Source organism: Carassius auratus, chromosome 43, assembly GCF_003368295.1.
Source record: "Carassius auratus strain Wakin chromosome 43, ASM336829v1, whole genome shotgun sequence".
NCBI classification, from domain to species: domain Eukaryota; kingdom Metazoa; phylum Chordata; class Actinopteri; order Cypriniformes; family Cyprinidae; genus Carassius; species Carassius auratus.
In genome coordinates, this window is record NC_039285.1 from 5,265,507 (window position 1) to 5,286,880 (window position 21,374).

The 21,374-nt window shown below is 36.3% G+C and overlaps 1 protein-coding gene across 1 annotated transcript; it reads left to right on the forward strand.

The window, feature by feature from the left end:
- The first annotated feature begins 3,712 nt into the window (after positions 1-3,712).
- LOC113061530 (uncharacterized) lies at positions 3,713-8,064 on the forward strand. The gene has a single exon (XM_026230695.1). The coding sequence runs from the start codon at positions 5,594-5,596 to the stop codon at positions 7,091-7,093; it is 1,500 nt and encodes a 499-aa protein (XP_026086480.1). The 5' UTR covers positions 3,713-5,593; the 3' UTR covers positions 7,094-8,064.
- The last annotated feature ends 13,310 nt before the right edge of the window (positions 8,065-21,374 follow it).

The following is a 21,374-nucleotide window of genomic DNA, read 5'->3' on the forward strand; positions in this document are numbered from 1 at the left end:
TACCTTGATGGTTGTTCATTATTGTGTGGGCGTTTCCTGGGACACCGACCATATGGAGGGTCTCAGTGGGGGGTGTAAGGCATTAGAGGGAGGGTGGATGTTTACACAGGCGTCTTATGGGTCATCCAACATAAATCTGCATATGCTCTAAGCATCATTAACAACTCACAACTTGCTATAATGACAACTTTATATAATGAGAAATCACTGTGGATGATAGGTAAGAATCTCGTCCTAAACCGAATGACCCGCATTCCCAGAAGCCGCATGCTTGATCCTTTAAATGGTCGTTGTCAAGATCAAAACTAGATGGAAAAGTGAAGGTTTTTGTGAGTATATAGAAACATCAAGTTGTTATTGAACAACGTCAAAGACATAATCATGTTTGAGAATAAACACTATGTTCTATCCATTAATGTTTCCTGCACCGCTTGAATTTTCAGGGCCGTAGAAAAAATTGTGAATGTGAGTTTGCTGCCCCTGTTATATATATATATATATATATATATATATATATATATATATATATATATATATATATATATATATCAGGTCATATGAGCTGGTTCTTTTTAGTGAATCCAAAACATACAGTGTAACCAGTGTAGAGTGATTCACAAACTAATGATTGTTCATGAGCTGGTTTTTAAAGTCAATCAAAAGCAGAAATCAGAAACAATGTTCTCTGATTCCCAAACAAATGACTGGCTCTTTTGGTGATTCAAAAACTGATTCTGGAGCAAATTATTCTTTTGAGCTTGTTTTATTTAGTAAATCAAAAACATACAGTGCAACCAGTGTAGTCTGATTACTGAAGAAATTATCAGTTTTTTCATGAGCGTTTAAAAAAAAATTTAGCCAATCGAAAGCACAAATCAGCAAAAATGTACTCTCATTTCTAAATGAATGACTCTTATGAGGTGGTTCTTTTAGTGATTCAAAAACATACAGTGCAACCTATATAGTCTGATTCCTGAATTAATGACACTTTGTAATGTAATCTATCTAATGTAAGTTACATGTTATATAAATTATAATTATAAATGTTATAAGTTATAGCCTATAAAGAGAACAGTTTCATTCCATTTGTTTCTGTTGTGCTGTGTGTGACACTATGCCGTTTTCAGATTTATCTTTTGATTGTCAACACAGATGGGACTTAACTCTGTGAGGCTACTTTTTCAGATTGCCTGTTGACGTGGACCATTCATATTTCTCCTTCATCCCTGCACTAACCAGACAGACATATTCTTTCCTTGCCTTCAGACCTTTCTTTGCGTCAGCACTCATTCTCACAAACCCCCCAATTACCCTGCTGTAACCCCATCTGTGGCCGTATCCTCCACAACCCAGTAGCATTAATCATTCCATGAGGCCGATTCCTTTGTCTGTGGGTCAGCTTCAGATGCCAGTGCAAAGACCTTCAGCCCACATGGACCCAATTCAGGGCCATTTTCGTCGGTAGTGAATGATTGTGAATCACTGGCTTGGTTGTGTCTCTGTGGCTGAAGCCATTTATCCAGAGCTGTAGCAGTGTGCTTGGGTTCAAAAGCAGCTTGTAGGAGCTTGATAGAAACCAAAGCCATCTCTTATAGCTAATCATTATGAATTAAGCAACAGATTGGGGCTGTTATCATATTACAAGGCCATAATCATGGGATTAAATTATAAACCTGATGAATTGTGGGCATGCTCAGGTTTCAGGCTGGATTGTGACTTGAAGTTTAACTCCGACTCAAAATCAGTCTGATTCACCCCTATTATAAAGTTTTTGAGGAAATTGAATCAGACAGCTTTGGAGAGGGACAGTTTAATATGGTCCAAGTCTTTCAGTCTCGTTGGGTTGGAAAGGTTTTGTCTGGTTATGATGATGTCTGGAGCATCAGAAAAATAAAAATAAAATTCAGAGTGTAAACTGATCGTCTGTGGAAAAGATTTAGACTGGCTTAAAGTAGACAGAATGTTTGTTTACGGTGGTTTAATGCAATCCAGAGTAAGCCCTGTTCCCGATCCCCAATCAATAGTGTTTGTTTTTGTACTTGGTTATGTAAAGGGACATTCAGACGGCATTAAATTGCCAACCCTCAAAGAAAATGAATAACTTCTGCTTTCTATGTTGCTGAACATTGCTGCCAGTGAGACGTTTTAGCTTTATTTGACACGTTTAGCCATTGAGAAGACTTTTATACAGCAAGGATGCATAAAAGCATCAACATTGTCAGTATAGATGTTTACACTGTCACTATTTATAAAATATTTTATAAAGATATTCAAAAATAAATAATGTTCTTCTTGAACTCAATTTATCAAAGAATATTTAAACTAAATTAACAGTTTCCACAAAAATATTAAACAGCACAACTGTTTTAACTGTTATAATAATAACTAGCTATTTTAATAGTTATTTAATAACTAAGCTATTTCTTGAGCACATTTAGCATATTTAAAAGATTTCTTAAGGATGATGTGACACTGAAGACTGGTTGATAAAATTATCAATAAAATAAAGGCAATCTTGGTGAGCATAAGAGACATAAGGGAGCACTAAAATGCTTGTGACTTTTTTCGACCTTTTTACTGCCTTTTATTACCACACATGACTTGTGTTTCTGTCCGTGTTTAGTCAAGTGGCATTGAATAGCTGTTGTGAGTTTAGGCCAGAAACTTACTTCCACCACTGAAAGCTTTAGACAGTGGGCACTTTCTCAGCCAAAAACAACTCCAGACCCAGTGCTGTCGGCCTCATTCACTGGCGGGACAAAGCAGCACTCACTCTGTGTGTACAGCATACGTGAGCCCATAGTGTTATGATATACTAAATGCCTGTGCTTTCTTTCCTCCATAAAATGACTCTCAGGAGTTTTGTGACGTTGACACACCTTCGACTCTGCTTTTGCACACAACAGAGAGGAGTGAGTCATGTTGACATCACCTTAAGATAAGGTCGGGTGAAGGTGGATTTAGTATCGTAAAGGGAAATATTTGAGAGACAGTTCATTATAATTGCATAAATAAAAGTGTACGTTTATTTATATTTATATACCTTGATATATCATTGCTAAATTTAGCAATTCGGACTGAAAATTCTTATTTATTTTAATAAATAATTTAAACAAAAATTTCAGTGGAGTGTATAATTAGTATACCATGTGCTTTAAAAGACACTACTACAAAATAATGAAAAAAAAAGTCTTTCTGTTGAGTTTTCTAGGAGGTAAAAACAACACCGCAACCAGTGTAGTTCTGTTTAAGAACAAACGACTCGTGAGCTGGTTCTTTTTAGTAATTCAAAAACACTGAAGCACAACCAGTGTAGTCTGATTCAGAAACGAAGGGTTCTTCATGAGCTGGTTCTTCTAAGTCAATCAGAAGTATAAATCAGCAACAATGTAGTCTTATTAAATGAATGACTCTTAACTGAATCAAAAACATTCAGTTTGATCAAAGTCTGACACTCTGAGCCTGTAATCTTTACAAGCTAATGACTACATTCTACTTAATGCATGGCCATTAACTCATAAATCATTATCCTGAGTGCCTTAGTCAATAGGGATTGGCTGCAGTCATGCACTTTCATTCTCAGACACATGTGGATGTGACGTTACTCGCAATCAACACAAATTTGTGGGGCACAAATCGGAGATAAGATACTGTGGTAGTTAAACATATAAATAATATTAATAATAATTGTACCGTAATATACAGGTGAAAGATTATTTGTTTTTAATTAACCTTAGTTGAATGTATTTGCAATCAACTGTAGCCAGCTGTACTTTGTTCACAAAAGTGTGAACCAAATGGCCCATATAATTAGCAATGAATGGGCTCTCCATGGGAGAGATCCTATCAAGTCACCAAAAGGTTACACTATCATTGTCTCTCCATGGGGTGTTATTGTATTGTTTGTAGCACATTTGTTAACAGGTATAAAGGTCTGGTCTCACAGACAGTACCTTGGGTTAAGATTGTATGAAGGATGACATGATAACATCACTGCTGAAGAACTGCTACACTGCTACCTTCAATAAATTCTTCTCCCCACAAGAACTTTGATCAAGCTTACTTATTTTATGTATTAGAGAAATCTAGTACATTGGCGAGCCACCCAAACTACTGCTCAGCCAAATACAGCAAAATCTAACAATTTGGCGGAGCCAGCCAGGAGAGACTGACAAGAAGAGAACTCACCAATTGCAACAAGAAGTGAACAAAAGAGTTTTGGAAATTCTACAGTTTTTGTGTTGAAGATCAACAGACCGCATCTGTGGACATAAGTTATTTGAATCAACTTCATCCTTTCTCAAAGATTCTAATTTGGTGAGTGAAACTATCAGCTCTCTAAAAGAACTTAAAAGAACACTTTTTCATAAGTAAGCAGATCATTTGATGTGTGTAGTGTAACCATAATAACCAGTGTAGCACTGTTTAAGAAATGTTTGGCTTAGGCCTTTCTCTTGAGTCTGTAGGAACCTTTTAAATGATTTAGTTAATTCTCCTGAGACTGTAGGAGTTATAGAAAAAGTGTTTATAGCTTGGTCCAGTCCTCTTGAGTCTATAAGAATCATTCAAGAAAGAGGTTTAGTCCGTTCTCGTGAGACTGTAGGAGCCATAGATGTGTAATTATAGGCTTAATCCTGTTCTCTGGAGTCTGTAGGAATTGTTTAAGAAACAATTTAGTCCGTTCATCAAGAGACTGTAGTAGCAGAGGCTTGGTCCTTTCTCTTTATGTCTGTAGGAATTGTTTAAGAAACAATTTAGTCCGTTCATAAAGAGATTGTAGAAGCAGAGGCTTGGTCCGTTCTCTTTTTGTCTGTAGGAATTGTGTGAAAGAAACAATTTAGACCAGTAATCAAGAGACTGTAGAAGCAAGGGCTTGGTACTTTCTGTTTGTATCTGTAGGAATTGTTTAAGAAACAATTTAGTCCGTTCATAAAGAGATTGTATAAGCAGAGGCTTGGTTCGTTCTCTTTTTGTCTGTAGGAATTGTGTGAAAGAAACAATTTAGACCAGTAATCAAGAGATTGTAGAAGCATAAGCTTGGTCCTTTCTCTTTTTGTTTGTAGGAATTGTGTAAAAAAAAAAAAAAAAAAACAATTTAGTCCATTTCTCCAGAGACTGTAGGAGTCATAGATAGAATTGGGACTGATGTTGCTGCAAGAATTGGGAATTCTTGACTGGGTGCTAATTCAGTAGCCACTAATGTAGATTTAAATTAATGTTCAAACCGAATTAGAAGATGATGGCATAAAACCATGAAACTATAAGTTTGTTTGCCTTCCATAAAAATACAGAAAAAAATAAAAAAAAATAATGTAAATTGTCTAAGGGACAAATTTGAAAAAGGCATTCAGCCTTCTGAGCTAGAACTCAATTCAGACATTAAACAAGGAAAATTAGCCTGAATGTAAATGTTTCGTTTTAAATGGAAGATTGAAAACTAAGCTGAGCTTTTAAACTAATGATTTGTCTGTGTAACTGAAAATGGTCAGTCTAACAGACTGCTGTGAATTTAAATCTGAATAAGTACCTTTAACAGTTCTAACACCTTTTGTTCTGTTTTCACACCTCTGAGGGCACTTTTCCTGTATTCGCCATGGCTGAGTCTGCACAAAACAAAGGCAATAGTCATGCATTGAGGCCAACAACAGAAAGACATGGAACAGAACCTCCAAATGTTACCATTGATCAGATGTTGGAGAATCTGAATGCATATCTGGACAAAAGGCTGGGACTGAGGAAGTGCCATGATGACATCTGCCAGAAGTACAGCATCAAGTACTCAGAGAGTGGACTATGGGCTTTGCCGGACATTAAAAGGGCTTATGGAAAGATGCAGCGCTTAAGGACATACACCAACAGAGATGGCTTGTCTGTAATTTTGCTCAAACAAATTCGACAGCATCTACAGAGATGTGAAACTGACAAATTACAACATGAGAAAAAAGCAGAGAAAGCAAAGGTTCGAGCACTGGCTGAACAATTACAGACTGTAAAGAAGGACAAAGAAAGACTGTTACATCAGAATGACAAGTTGTTAACTTTGCTCTCCAAACGACTGGAATCAAAAGCTTCAAGCAGCTCTGATAACAGTGATGCAGATATCAACACACATACTGAAATTACAAAGGACAAACTGAAGGTTAGACTTGCTCCTGTAATTATTAAGAACAGAAGAACTGAAACTGAAAATGAAGAGGAGTATGAGGAAGATGGTGAACGACGAACTCGCACAGTAAAAAAGGTAATAAAGAAATATGTTCCATACAGAACATACCAGCCAGCTACTCCAGAGCAAGTTGACAAATGGTCAAAAGAATTGCCAGATGTGTACAAGCAACCACGGAAAGTATGGCAATTTCTTCAACGCTTGCAGAAAATCTACAATTTACATCCACTGGACAGTGTGATGATTGTTAATGTGAACTTAAGAGACAATGACCAACAACGACTTACAGAAAGTGTTGAAAGAAGGATTGGTGAATCTCAAGAAAACATTGAAGCTGGATGGGAAGCGGTTCAAACCTTCTTATTTGAACTGAAACCTGCAGAGGTTAATTGGGCTAAAATTACCTCTTGTGTGCAGAAGACAGGAGAAAGTGTTGCAGAATTTGAAGAACGCTTCAGACAAACTTGGATGGAACATGCTGGTTTGAACAACAACATTGAAGAACTCTGTGAAGACACTAGCATCCCTTTTAAAACCATATTTGTGAATGGACTGAAACCTGAGGTTTCTAAAACTCTTAAAATCAGGTATGATGACTGGGACAGCACTGGAACAACATTTATGCAGATTGTAGAATGGTCAGCAAAGATTGAAAGAACACAGGAAGTCGATCTCAGAGTTTTACAATCCAAAACCTTGTCATACAACAACAGGACAATGGGATACGAAAAAAGTGAATATCAGAGACACTCAAGAGAGAAAACTCAGGAAAGATTTAGACATTGCAACGAGGAAGGACACTGGATTCGTGATTGTAAGCTGAGTTTGAGACAAAGTGATGACGACCACCTGTTGAAGAGGTTTCAGCAGTTGACAGCCAAACAAAAACAGACTCTGCTAAATGCTGTGGAGCCACAGGGAAACTGAAGAACCTCTCTCTGCAGCACCAGCTAGTGACATCTTATCCAAAAGCTGATGGACTCCATGAAACCTCAACAACTGAAGCCACAGAGGATGTCCTAGTAGACAGTGCTGCTAAACAAGCCGTAAAGGAGAGAGGTAAACATGCAGCGGCATTAAGACAACTTCAGCAAAACTCACAAACTGTTCTACATAGTAAACAGATTCAAATTGAATTGGCCAGGAAACAATCATCATTGTTAATGGAAGATGTAAAAAAACATGATGACAACCGATGCCTTAAGGAAAACCACAAGGAAAATGGACTATGCCCTTTTGAACATGTCACAGGCCGGCCCATGTCCACTGAAAATCTAACATCTGACAGCCTTGTCCAAACTGATGAAAGACTCAGTCTGGCAGTACACAATGCCAAGAATCAAGTTTTGGCACCTCCAAAAGGGAGCCATGGTTTAGTGCCCAACAAATGGGTAAAGATTAAAAAAACTGATGTGTCGCAACAAGAATACAGATGGGAAAGACCAATTGAGGATCTTTTAGTAACTGACACAGCAGTTAAGGCACAGGGAAACAATAAGTGGATAGATGTGAATTTGCCTAGAGATGAGGGATAGATGGCAGTAGTGTTTTTCAGAGTCCAAATATGGTGGGACTAGAGTTTTTAGGCTCTAGCTTGTCGCCTGAGGACGAAGACATGAACATTTCACCACTGATAAACACTGTAGTGTCCTGCCAACATTAAATAGGGACAGTTATATTGGTAATTAGGCATATTTTGTTTAAACTATTTCTTTGGAAAGATTTGTTTCCCTTTTCTCTGGTGTGATTGTAGGTGTCCCAGCGTTTCAGAGGATGAGCAAAGATATCCAACGCTTGGACCAAACTGCACTGGCCACCTAGATAAACATGCCTTAACATCCACAGAACACAACAACATTCGTCACTTCCACAAGATCGCAACATTAAAATAAAAAAAAGAACTTAGGCATTAAAGATAATGCAAACCTCACCATGAACTCTTATTCTGTCATCTTAAGTAAGGGAGCCTGTATGCAGCATTCTGTATTCATGATTACTGAAAAGTATTGCAAGAAGGAACCTGTATACAGCATGTGTACATGACTACTAAAATTATAACTGTTTTGTATGTTCTTATTGCTTTTATTGTTTTTTTATGTTCTTTCTATTATGTGTGATCAAAAATGATCAAAGGGGGGATTGAAAGATTATTTGTTTTTAATTAACCTTAGTTGAATGTATTTGCAATCAACTGTAGCCAGCTGTACTTTGTTCACAAAAGTGTGAACCAAATGGCCCATATAATTAGCAATGAATGGGCTCTCCATGGGAGAGATCCTATCAAGTCACCAAAAGGTTACACTATCATTGTCTCTCCATGGGGTGTTATTGTATTGTTTGTAGCACATTTGTTAACAGGTATAAAGGTCTGGTCTCACAGACAGTACCTTGGGTTAAGATTGTATGAAGGATGACATGATAACATCACTGCTGAAGAACTGCTACACTGCTACCTTCAATAAATTCTTCTCCCCACAAGAACTTTGATCAAGCTTACTTATTTTATGTATTAGAGAAATCTAGTACATTGGCGAGCCACCCAAACTACTGCTCAGCCAAATACAGCAAAATCTAACACAGGTCCTTCAAGTCATCTGTAGGAGAAAAAAAACAACATCTGCAAATCCATGGCCACAGAACATAGGTACTGAAAGGTATTTTGAATCTTAAAACAACTAGAAAGAGTTTTGTAATTGGTTTAGCAGAAAGAGCAGGACTGGAGCTACAGGCAGCCAATTTGTTGTTCTCCAATCCCAAGATCACATTTCACATTTCACATGTGCGTGTTCTCTGCATTATCGAACCAGTCTTACTCTTATGTATGCACGCATGTATGCACTTCTGCTTTATGCAATACATTCCTTGGTGGAGTGCAAACACAGATGATTACGAAGGGTCCTCGCTTGACTAGATACACAATCTCCACTCTCCACCCACATACATGTCTGGATACCAGAGCCACTCCACCCAGACATCTTTACATATTGTATCGTGCTACAGTAAGTTTCAGCAGTCATGCAACGTACAATAAGATCAGAGGACGGATGATTGGTGGCATGCAGGCAGGTAATGGTAATTTATTTATTTATTAAATAAAATGATAGTTAATGGGGTCAAATTCATTATATGAACAATATAGCTGTGTGTGTGTGTGTGGGTGTGGGTGTTCTCTTGTTTTTCATATCAGGACACAACTCTGTATAATGACATGGTTATGACACAGGTATTACAAGGAGAGGGTGACTTATGAGGACATAAAAGATGTCCCCATTTTTCAAAACGCTTATAAGTCATAAAGAATGAGTTTTTTTTTTTGTTTTTTTTGAGAAAGTAAAAATGCACAAAGTTTCCTGTGAGGCTTAGGGTTGGGGTTGGTGTAGGGCCATAGAATATACAGTTTGTACAGTATAAAAACCACTCCGCCATTTGTTTTCCGTTGCCATCAACCATGTAAGTTCCTTAAACATGTTAAACAAGCAGGTTTTGTTGTTGTTGTTGTTGTTTGTTTATTTGTTTGCTTTTAGCAAACTCCTATTCTGGCAAAAATCACTCCACTTTCACCATCCCACAAATACCTGATGAGTAAAATAAGGTGCCGCCCTACATTGTGTCACATTACAGATGGGTTGCATGCTACAATTTATGTTTGCTTTAAAAAAAAAAGTCTGTCATTATACAGTATAACGGATGCAAATGAAAAATGTCCTCTCATATACTTGAGGCAATATAGCTTCATGAAAATTACATGTAACACTGATTCAACACTGAGCATTCATGGGATCTTTATAAATATTCTAATTGGATTACTGTAACATTCAATAACTAAAAAAATCCCTTCTTTAATCCATGATTGCTCAAATAAGAAAGATGATCTGTTCTGCTCTCTCAGTGGGTGCTCTGGGTTAAGATTAACTTTTTATAACCAGATTGCTTGTGTGTAGATGACCTTCACTCTTCATAGATGATGTGATATATATTTGATTGTCATAAATCTTCCCTTGCTTCAGGTAATGATGAATCCACACAGTGCTGTACAGTCTTGTGAAAAATACATCTTTGTTTGGAAGGAATAACACATCTCTTAATAACACAAGTAATAATACTTTTTCTATGAGGAGGGCGGGGATGAATATTTTTTGGAACAGGACATTGAGACTGATGTCATATACCATGCTGAGTGCCAAGAGTGATTCATACAGAATGATCTAGTCAACTCATAAAACCAAACCACTGAAATCATGGGAAAAAAAGACATTTCTGTCATTAACTCATGTTGTTCCAGACCCGTACAATCAAAAAATCTAAAGGTGCAGTTTTTTTTTTTTGATCACTTTGTTCCATAGAAAGGAAGTGAATACCCAATAGTAGCATCAAAAAGTGGACTAAACACCTTTGTGTGAGAAGCAGACCAAAATAAGGTTATTGTTTACTGATAATTGTCTCTAGTGAGCTCAGTGAGCTACAACTGATTGATATTATATTCATATCTATCTATCTATCTATCTATCTATCTATCTATCTATCTATCTATCTATCTATCTATCTATCTATCTATCTATCTATCTATCTATCTATCTATCTATCTTCTGAATGTAGACTAAGGCAGTGTTACCGAATGACCTTGTCAGAGGTCAGTAAAGTGGGACAGTTGTCAGTGGGATATTGTATGAACCCACACTGGCAGTGTGTTGAGTGGGAGAGTTCTGTCTATATTTTATAATAAACAGACACTTATTAAAAATGCCTGTTTCTTCTGCCAAATGTTTTAGCCAACTGGAGCACTGTTTGTGCAGATTCCTCCAGTCTTTTTATAGTGTTTAAGACATCAAAGATTGTTTGAATAATATTATGAACCCATAACGAGAGATCTGTCCTCTGTCAAATCTCAGAGTTATTAACAAAATCAGGAATGACATTTTAAGGTCTCCTTAGCTGGCTGTCATCATGACTCATATCTATTTATCTGTGTATTTCGATCATGATGTCAACTGTTTTCATGTTACTGTAGCATAACGTGTATATCCCGTTCAAATGTGCTTCTAATTTTCCAAATGTAATCCATTTGGAAGTAACAGTCTCTAATTCACTTTTCGAATCCGAGGTCTAGAGGAATGTTTGAAAGTGAATTGCTTCATTAATAACCTGTTGCATGTGTGCAGGTTTGCTGTTTTCATTAGCATGTAAACGTAATATTTTGAGGTGGTGTGTCACAGCTCTAAGCAACTGGCACACTTGCCTCTGTTGAACTTTTAGTAGTGTGTCATGGTTATTTTTATGTGGTTTTCACTCCATGCACACTGAATAGGCTGCAGTTGCCTCATGGCCAAATAAAAAGCTATGTAATTATATATAAAATATACAACAAAGCACAATTAATTAATTAAATAAACAGTATGCATTTTAGTATGTATACTTATATACATACATACATGGTCATATGTTCATCAAAGGGTACATAACATACACAGTTTCACCTAATCTCATGTTAATCTTGACTACCTATAGAGTAGTACTGCATCCTTCAAATATCCAAAAAGTCTTAAGTTTTATCATATTTATGAAAGAAATATACAGCTTTCCGATTATTTCCATAAAAAGCTGAGTTCCTGGAGGCATGCCATGGACGGAGCTGTAATACTGCTGTTTCGTGTTGTTTCCATTAACATAGATTCACTTATGTGCTGATATTCAACAAAATACAGAATTCTGATGCAATTGTACATACATGAATGGGGTATTTTATCACAGGGATGGCTCAATGTTTTAATAGCAAACGATGTGCAAATCCAACGTTGACTTGGGCCTTGTTTATAAAAAATTTGTCACTTAATGACCAAAACACACAAACGCACTTGATACACTCCGCTGCCACGGAAAAACAAACTGCATCCACTGTTCGTGTAATGCAGGGTTCTTGAGGAAACTGAACACGGTAAACTTTTCCTCACATCCAAAAATGCACTTATTTGGAGGCATTCTCTGACAAATCCTATGCAGCGATGCCAACGAATTTGAAGTGCGTTGAAGTGTGCGGTCTCGCTCTCCTCTGGTCGACGTGTGCGCAGGCGCGCTTTTTTTCCGGGAGAAATGCTCATATAAGGAGTTCCGCTCTCATCTATGTCATTAGATCCACGATTGAAAAAAAACAACCGAAACTTGTACCAACCTGGAACTAAGATTTTCGGCAAAGAAATTCTCAGTCATTCTTCTAAATTATTTGGCCATGTTTAGCATGAAAATCCATCTCTTTAACACTGTGAACAACTCTGAATACCATTGTACCCCCCAATCCCCCCCCCACCCCCACCTTTTAATTTAATATCTACCAACATTCTCATAACTTACCAACTGATACTCTGCAGTGAATGGGTGCTGTCAGAATGAGAGTCTAAACAGCTGATCAAAACAACACAATAATCCACAAATAGTCCATCTCACAACTTTGATCTTGTGAAGTGAAAAGCTGCATGTTTGTAAGTAACAAATCCATAATTAAGACAATTTTAATGCTTCATATTTTAGCTAGAAGCAGTCATTTACAGTTACAAACATCTTGATGGATTTGTTTATTATAAAAACACAGCTTCTTACTTAATAGTCATGTGGATTATTGTGATGTTTTTATCAGCTGTTTGGACTCTCATTCTGACGGCACCCATTCACTGCAGAGGATCCACTGGTAAAAAAAAGTGATGTAATGATACATTTCTCCAAATCTGTTTCAGTGAAGAAACTCATCTACAGTACATCTTGGATGACCTGATGGTGAGCAAAATTTGGGCAAATGCTCAGTTTCAGGTGAACTGTTTCTTTAAGGAAAGACATTCTTGGTTGTATACTTTGCTAGCAAACAGAATTTCAAATTATATGTCACTGGAATACCTTTTTTTTCGCTCTGTCAATCAAAAAGCTGAACATCTGAAACATTCCCTATATGGATGAACTGATGTCATGGTGTGTGTGTGTTGAGCATGATTATGTGTGTAATCTTGTGCGGTTGGATGGACAGCAGTTTGTTTGTGTGTGTTTAACTTTAGTGTACTTCTGTGCTGCATGCTACACAATGTTTTCTATTCTCTCCCAAGATAGAGGACAGTCTAATGGTAGACTTGTCCTCTCCTTCTCCCTTTTGTCTCTCAATTCTTGGTTAAAATGGCCCTTTGTGTCCAGTTGAGATCACATGTCACAATATTTGAACAGCTGCAGTGTGTGTTAGTGGGTGTGATGTGGAGATTGTGTACAGTAGAACACTGTACAACTTTACAGATGTAGTTTACCCCAAGTTTAGCCCAACATATCTTATGTCTTTGTGTTGTTGTGTTTTTTGTTTTTGTTTTTTTTGCTTTAAAGGCTTTTTATGTAAGACTGATAGGCTTATGTTTGTTGAGTTTATACATGATGATAGCATAATTTTATAATCAAGTACATTTCCATGCCTGCAATTATTTCTGCATGCTTCATTTGTTTTTTGAGCATTTGATGAATAAACTTTGACTTGAGTAATGGAATGTACAGTTACTGTATATTCTGACCAGTAAGGGGCCATCTACACAGAACATGTTTTTGTATTTCACTGTGCTTTTTTTGACATACAGCCAAGTATGGTGACCCATACTCCATACTCCACTGTACATTCACTCCCCCCACTTACAATTCTAACTAGCCCAAGACTCGAACTCACAACCTTTGGGTTAGGAATGCAAATGTATAACCATTAGGCTATGACTTCACTCATAGATAGATAGATACATTTCTTTGTTACTCTTGCATTTTGTATTTTTTGCAGCGTCTCTATTGTGACTGCAAAAACGCATTCTGTGTGAACTGGCCCTAACAAAACTAAATGCCAGGAATAGTTTGCACAAATATTCTGTAATTATATACTCACCCTAATGTCAATACAAACCCATATAATATTCCATCTGCTCTCTTCCTTTTTTTTTTTGCATTTTTTAAAAGTTGAACTTGATGGCAGCAAATGGCATCACTTAAAATTATGAAAAGCAACATAAAAGTAGACCATACAGCTCTATGTTCTTATCTCTGTGCGCACTATTTTTGAAAGTCTTTTGGAAACATTTGATAGATTGAGAAAATGATCAATATTTAAATCCTAATTTCAGTACGCTCTTCACAAAAGGCACTTAAAGTAATATTCAATCAAATATTGCACATAATTGTATCATTTAATTATTTTATTTTTATTCATTTTTTATCCTAGACCTACTCCTGTCTAAAAATTGTATTCCATGAAAGAAAGATGAAAAATGCACGATAAAAAGCTTTATGCAGTTTCTTAGCTGTCCACACTTTTAAGGTTTTTTTTTTTTTTTTTTCTGTTGACTCGTTTGTCTTGGAGGCTTGAGATCATTTTTTAAACAGAACATATTTAAATTGTTACATCAGTCTACTGAGATCAGGCAAAGAGGGCTCACCCAAATGTTGCAATGCAGTCCGGTTCTATTCATCAGAACTTAGAAGCTTAGAATTAGTAAAAATAAGCAAAATGGCTATGCAAAATATTGTGTTATATTATATTAACCCTGTGATTTGTTTACAAGAAATGAGTGTTTGCAAGCCAGCTGTAACTTTCATATAGACTACTTCACTTGACCATAAACTGTGATTAAGGGTCATTTTGTAACATTTGATGGCTGAGTGGCAATTAAAATACCACTTGTGTTGAAATGGAGTCACAGCGATTGACAGTGTACTTTTTATGTAAGAGTGAGTCAACAGGAATGCTGGCTACTGGGAGGGTGGATGAGAGGGTGAGAGTCTCAACTCATTCAGCAGTGAATTGAAGTGCATTGTGACTGCTGTGAATGATCAAATACAGAACACATTCCCAAGAGGGACATTATTTAAGAAATGCCATTTGCATCAGAATACTGGCAAATATGTGTTTGTGCTTGCATAGGCATGACATAAATCATCATTTCGGTTGGCCACACAAAGTAAAGATCCATCCAATTATAGCATGTTTTCTGACAGAGCATAGTTAAAGTGACTGTGCTTTGCAGCACATTTTGCATCGAAATAAAGCAATATGTTTTCTAAGTGCCATTTGAGATCCTGTGATATGTTGTGTATGTACATTTGAAGGTGTCTAGTAAAACTAAATTAAATATATAATTTAAAGATGAAATACTGTATTGTAATTTGCATTATATTTAATTACTCAAAAACCTGCTACTCAAAATCTGATAGTTCCATGAAATATTATAGCATTTAGTTGGTTGGTAGACTCTCTGTTTAGAAACAAAGTTACAGATTGATGGCTTGATTGACTGTAAGCCCTTGTGAGCCCAGATCTTAGCAGGAAAGTTCTGTCAATCTGACATTGATCTGCAACCATGATGCAACCGGCTTTAAATCAGTTCCTGTCCTCGCAGTCTTATAGACTGACACACCCTGATCAATACTTACCAGTCCTGCTTGTCTTATAGCATGTGGTCTGAATGAGATGGCTCATTTGTTGTTACAGTTAACATAACAGAAGGACTCTGAGACTTTCGGTTTCAGTGTCACTATTAATACTCTCTGACTCTGACTTTGATGTAGGGCAGTCACTTATAAGTAATGACATTTGACCCATGCACAGCCCCTGGGAACCTGGAAATCTCCTCTAGATTACTTTAGGAACTGCTCTGTCCTAGAAAAATGTGGTTAAATGAGCTATCAAGTTATCAGCTTGAGGGCATTATAATGTCTGAGTAGAGAAAGTATTATTTCTTTGGCTGGCCCAAAAACATTTACAATGATGTTCGGTTTCAAGGAAGGGCAGTGTGTAGGAAGACATATCCATATATGGCAGATATACATCCTCAGATTGTAATGATGATCTGTTCCAAAGTCATGCCACAAGCAGGGCAGGTCTGTACTGTTACACTGAAACTGATTAGGAGATCTTTGTGCAGGTAAATTGACAAGACACTATACAGGCAAAACAATTATAATAATAATTGTTTTATCATTCCCTGGAAAATGTTTGGCTTTTCATAATGTGTTGCTTCAGACTAGTGGGGAAAACATTCAAAATGCACTTTTAAATGTTTATTATTTATTTACTTTTTGTATTTCTATCTGTTTGTGTCTGTGGATGTCAATTATAATATATCTTTAAAGTTAGTTTTATCAACAACAACAAAAAAAAATAATTATCATGCACTAGGCCAGAAATCTTCTTCAGACTATACAATTTTATTCCTATCTATATTCTGAAGGTTTTTATAGAGGGCTACATTCATATATAATTTGCCTTAATGGTTAATTTCTGATTAATGGTGCGATGAAAAAAGATATCCAAAATTCCCCCCTATAAAACCCCATAACTGTAATATGTCAGTAAAATTAATTTAAAAAATGGAACCTGGCTTTATCCAATGAATTAGATTTCAGCTCTGAAAATGTATTAGTGCATATTTAATTAGATAATGCCACATTTGCCTATTTAGACAAAAATGAAGAAAAAGCTTGACTTATTGGTTTGATCAACTCCCATATTTCTTGCAGTTACCTTCCGAACCCAAGTTTGGGAAACCCTACATTAGATACAATTATTTTAACCAGTCAATCTTGCGATTTTTTGTATATTTAAGGAGTCGGTTCCTCTCAAGTTCTCACAGGTGAAACTGCAGAATAACCACCGGTGTAGCTCATCATATTAACAAATGAACATAATCCATAAAACGCATCCAAGACTTATTGTCTTCATTTTGAACAATATATCTCTTACTTTATATTCTGAAACCTAACAAAGGTCATTTTGTGAATTGTTTTTCAGTTTGTGTTATATTTCTTTAAAGTAACTTATTCTATTAGTCTATTATGCAATGATAATACACTAAGTGTATTATATACAGTATGATGTTGGTAGATATTCTCATTGTCTCTCTGAAGTGCACTGTTCTGAGGTCTGACAGGTCCAGGTCTGTTGGTTTGTTATATGTATCTAGCCCCACACACCGCTCAATAAACTCGGAAATGGGAGCCGTGATGATGAGTGCGGTGAATTAAACATGCACCATCATGAGTCACGGACTGTTAAACATAATGCAGCCATTAATGTGAGAAAAAGCAGAGAAAGGCACTTAGACGCACACACAGAGATGTACTGCTTACTTCAAGAAGGACAAAAAGTGTACATTGCAGTCTGAGTATGCGCTAAATTGGGGCAAGTGCAAGGTCATCTTGACGGTGACCTTTTGAAGCAGGAGATTGAGTCTAATGAGGAGTGATGCATGGTGTGGAGGACAGAGAGAGAACAAAGAGCGTAAGCAGGTTCATTCAACCTATTGTGTTTTCTCAATGCGAGAGGCTTTCTTGTGGTTACTGTTACAATTGCTTATTCTTGGAGAAAGAAAACAAATATGTGTTTAATGTGTGCAGGTTTTATAGATTTGCATGGATGACATTGATTGATGTCTATTTTTTTTATTAATTGTCAATTTTCTTTGTTTAAAAGTGACTTTATTTGTGTTAATGATTATTATAAATTATATCCACTGTAATCTGAGTAATCTAATCTAACATATATCTGGTGATCCGTCAAAATAGTTACTCTAAGCTGCTCAAGAAACATTTGTTATTATTAATGTTAAAAAGGCAAGTGTTTATTTTAGGTGGATTTGAACGAATTAAATCGTTTTTCACCATTCTGAATCACATTTTACCTAATCTCTTTTGCGATTTCCTTAGTTGCATATATTTAAGGGAAAAAGTCCAATGTGTTTTATGAAGAGTGAAATGTAAAGGTATGTCGGAATGAAAATTATCTTAACCACACGCACTTAGGTGGAGCGATAAGTTAATGGCCTCATTTACTTCCACGGGTTCAATGGACCTGCATACCAAGCACTATTTAATGAAGTTTACCATGTGAACACAAACTTAAGTCAACTTCAACAGCTTCATTTATTATGGTTTCTAGAATACTTGATTCTGATTGTCTGGTTTTGACAGACATATTTGTTTAATGACCATATAGTCCCAAGCATCTAAATGAATTAACGGTAACACTTTAGAATAAGGTTCCATTAGTTAATGTTAGTTAACTACTTTCGTTAACATGAACTAAGCAAGAACAATCCTTCTACAGCATTTATAAGTCTTAGTTCATGTTAATTTCAACATTTACTAATGCATTATTTAAATCAAAAGTTGTGCTTGTTAACATTAGTTAATGCACTGTGAATTACCATGAACTAACAATGAATAACTGTATTTTCATTAACTAACATTAACGAAGATGAATAAATACAGTAATAAATGTATTATTCATTGTTTGTTCATGTTTATTAATACATTAACTAACATTAACTAATGGAACCTTATTCTAAAGTGTTACCGAATTAACTAGTCTCTCTCTTGTGTCTATCTATGGTCTATTTTCACATTTTTCCAATATTCAAAAAAATGTCAACTCAAATAAATCACCCTTTGTGTCCATTTATGTATTTGTTTGGCTAGTACTCAAATAAATCAATTTTAAATCCTGACAGGGTGATCTGGATCTCGCACTGTATTTGGAATACAATATTTCCTTGCTGTTTCACAACCCTGGACCGATCACAACCCACAACGGTCCCAATGTGACTACTGTGCAGTCAAAAAGCCACTTCCTACAAACACATTCAAGCTTTTTCAAAACAAGTGTGAAGCAAACAGTTCCACAGTGTGTAATGTCTTTTTTTCTGTTTTCAGCAAGGCATTTAAATGACTTTAACAGCTCTGCTTTCTAACCGCAGTTCAGTTTTCCTGCCTGTAAAATTACCACAAATCTGTGGCTGTTTCTTATCTTGTAATTGCAGCACATTAACTTCATGTGCCTGTTTTTTGGGCATTTTATCCTGTGTAATGTTTCTTATCTTCTCTCAAACAGTGGCAATACACTTTTGGTGTTATCTTAGGCTAAAAAGGCAACATTTCTGTGTTAAAGAGCTCATTCAGATGGACTACAGGTATTTCTGTGTACAACTCCCGCTTACCATCATCTGATAAAGTAATAATTACTGATTTGTTGCAGGTACTTTGCAACAAGTCACACAGGAACAGATCATGGTATCAGTCTCAAACTGCTATACACACACAAAAAAAAAAGATAGGCAAATCACTGGCTTCTTAATTGTTATTCTTTCAGTACCCATGCTGCACACAGATTACACAAACGATGACCAGACTTAAATCTCAGACTAAACCAGACATGAGACTCTGCACCTCAGTCTATTTTGAGTAGGCTATGTGGGTTTCACTTCCCAATCTAGTCAGTTCATCTTGACATACTGAAGGGGTGAATCTTGTCCAGCTAGGTTTTGCTTTGCAGGTTGAATTTATTTTAAATCATGACCAGTTTAAATTTTGCATTAAATTTCAAAATGATATCAAATTATAATTAATATATCAAATCATATATAATTGATTTTTGTAAATTTTTATTTATTTATATTTGTTATTAATGTATACATTTCTGGTTTATTTTTAGGATGATTAAGATTTGCATTTTTTCATGGCAATCAAGCAACTTAATTTTCATTGCTGTATTTTTTTTATATTTGTATAATTGTCACTGTATCTGTCCAGTTTCTGTAGTGATTTAAATAACCTCTCTAGGCAGGAGTGCCCGCTTAGAACAGTGGGTCAAGCTGCAGCACTTGGGAGGGTGCAGGAATGCCTGGCTATCTTGTGTGTTATTTCTGTATCCTGGCAGCCTGCTGCCGGTACATTTCGTACACATAAGGCGCGCGCACACAGTCGAGTCACAGCTTAACCCCTGCCTTTCCTCAGATCGCCACACCCACCTTCTCAAGAAGCCCATTGTGTCTTTGCAGGGAGGATTTTCTTTGTAAACCAGTGACACTGAAGGGAGGAGGGGCCACCGCCTGCTTTTCCTTTCCCTCTTGGTCATGTGACGCATTCCCCTTCCAGTATCTATGGCAACCAGCACTGGTCCAGCCTGTATCTTGCTGTTATGAGCAGGGGAGGAAGAGAGAAAGAAAAAGAGAGGAGAGAAAGCCCAAAATAAACACACTCTTCCCAGCAGCTGTCAGAGATCGCAGTAAGTGTCCTTCAATTGGCTTCTTTGCTTTGACTGTGTACTGCTTAGTGTGCATGCTGGTGAATAAATAAAAGGCATCCTTACTGGCTGCTTTGTTGTGATGGATGACATCATTACATATTAAATTAAATATGAGATTCTGCAGGCGCTGGTGTGGGATGCTAGTTAAACAGGGCTGCAAATATAGACGATTGTCAAAGAGACATTAGGATCCCTAGCTGGAATATTATGGGTGGATCCCTGCAACTGCGTTTTTATAACCTGGGATGAAGTCTCAGTGGGATGTGTGCTTCCCGTTAGCTTTTTAAGACTGCTCTCTGCCAGCACTGTTTCTTCGGTTGTGATGGAGGGACTGGGCCTTTTGTGCACTGTTTAATTAGCAAACTGTGCCAAATACCATCAAAATTCTGGGTCACCCTGTTCTGCTGTAGAGCATCCATATGTGGAACGTCCTTGTGGTGCTGGATGCATGGGGATGCAGTGTTGTTAAATTGCGGAGAAATCGAAATATAGTTATCGTTTGCGGCGTGAAGTATCAGCAGACTGTAGGAGAATCTGATTATTTGAAATCGTAAAACATAAGATATGAAGAATGAAACATAAGATATTATATTACATTTAGATACACAGGATACAGTGTAAGTACATAATCCAATAAAATCAGAAGGTATAACACAAGAAAATGAATGTTTGTGTGATCAATGCATGATTCAGTTAATTTTGCAAATGACTGTTAATCATATGTGTTTGATCTTACTGGATGTCATTTTTATAAAAACTAACTTATACTGAATTTTTTTTTTTTATGGAATAATTTTTGCTAAATGTAGTTAAAGTTGAAAATAACTTCTACTAACTCAAGGTCAAAGCATGGAAATTATTTTAAATGACTAATAAGAAATAAATAGTTTGTGGTTCTGCTTTTAAATTTATGCTGATTCATTTATATTATTTTTAATCATTTGTATTTATTTACTAGTGAGTTTTACAACAACCAACTACTGGAGATAATTTAAATATTTTAATTATACTCAACAATATATCATAAAAATAATAATTAATTTAAGAATGTTAATATTAAAATATCTTTGTTTTGTTATTAAAGAATGCAGACATTTTTGCATAAAATAATGTCGGACTGTCTATATAATT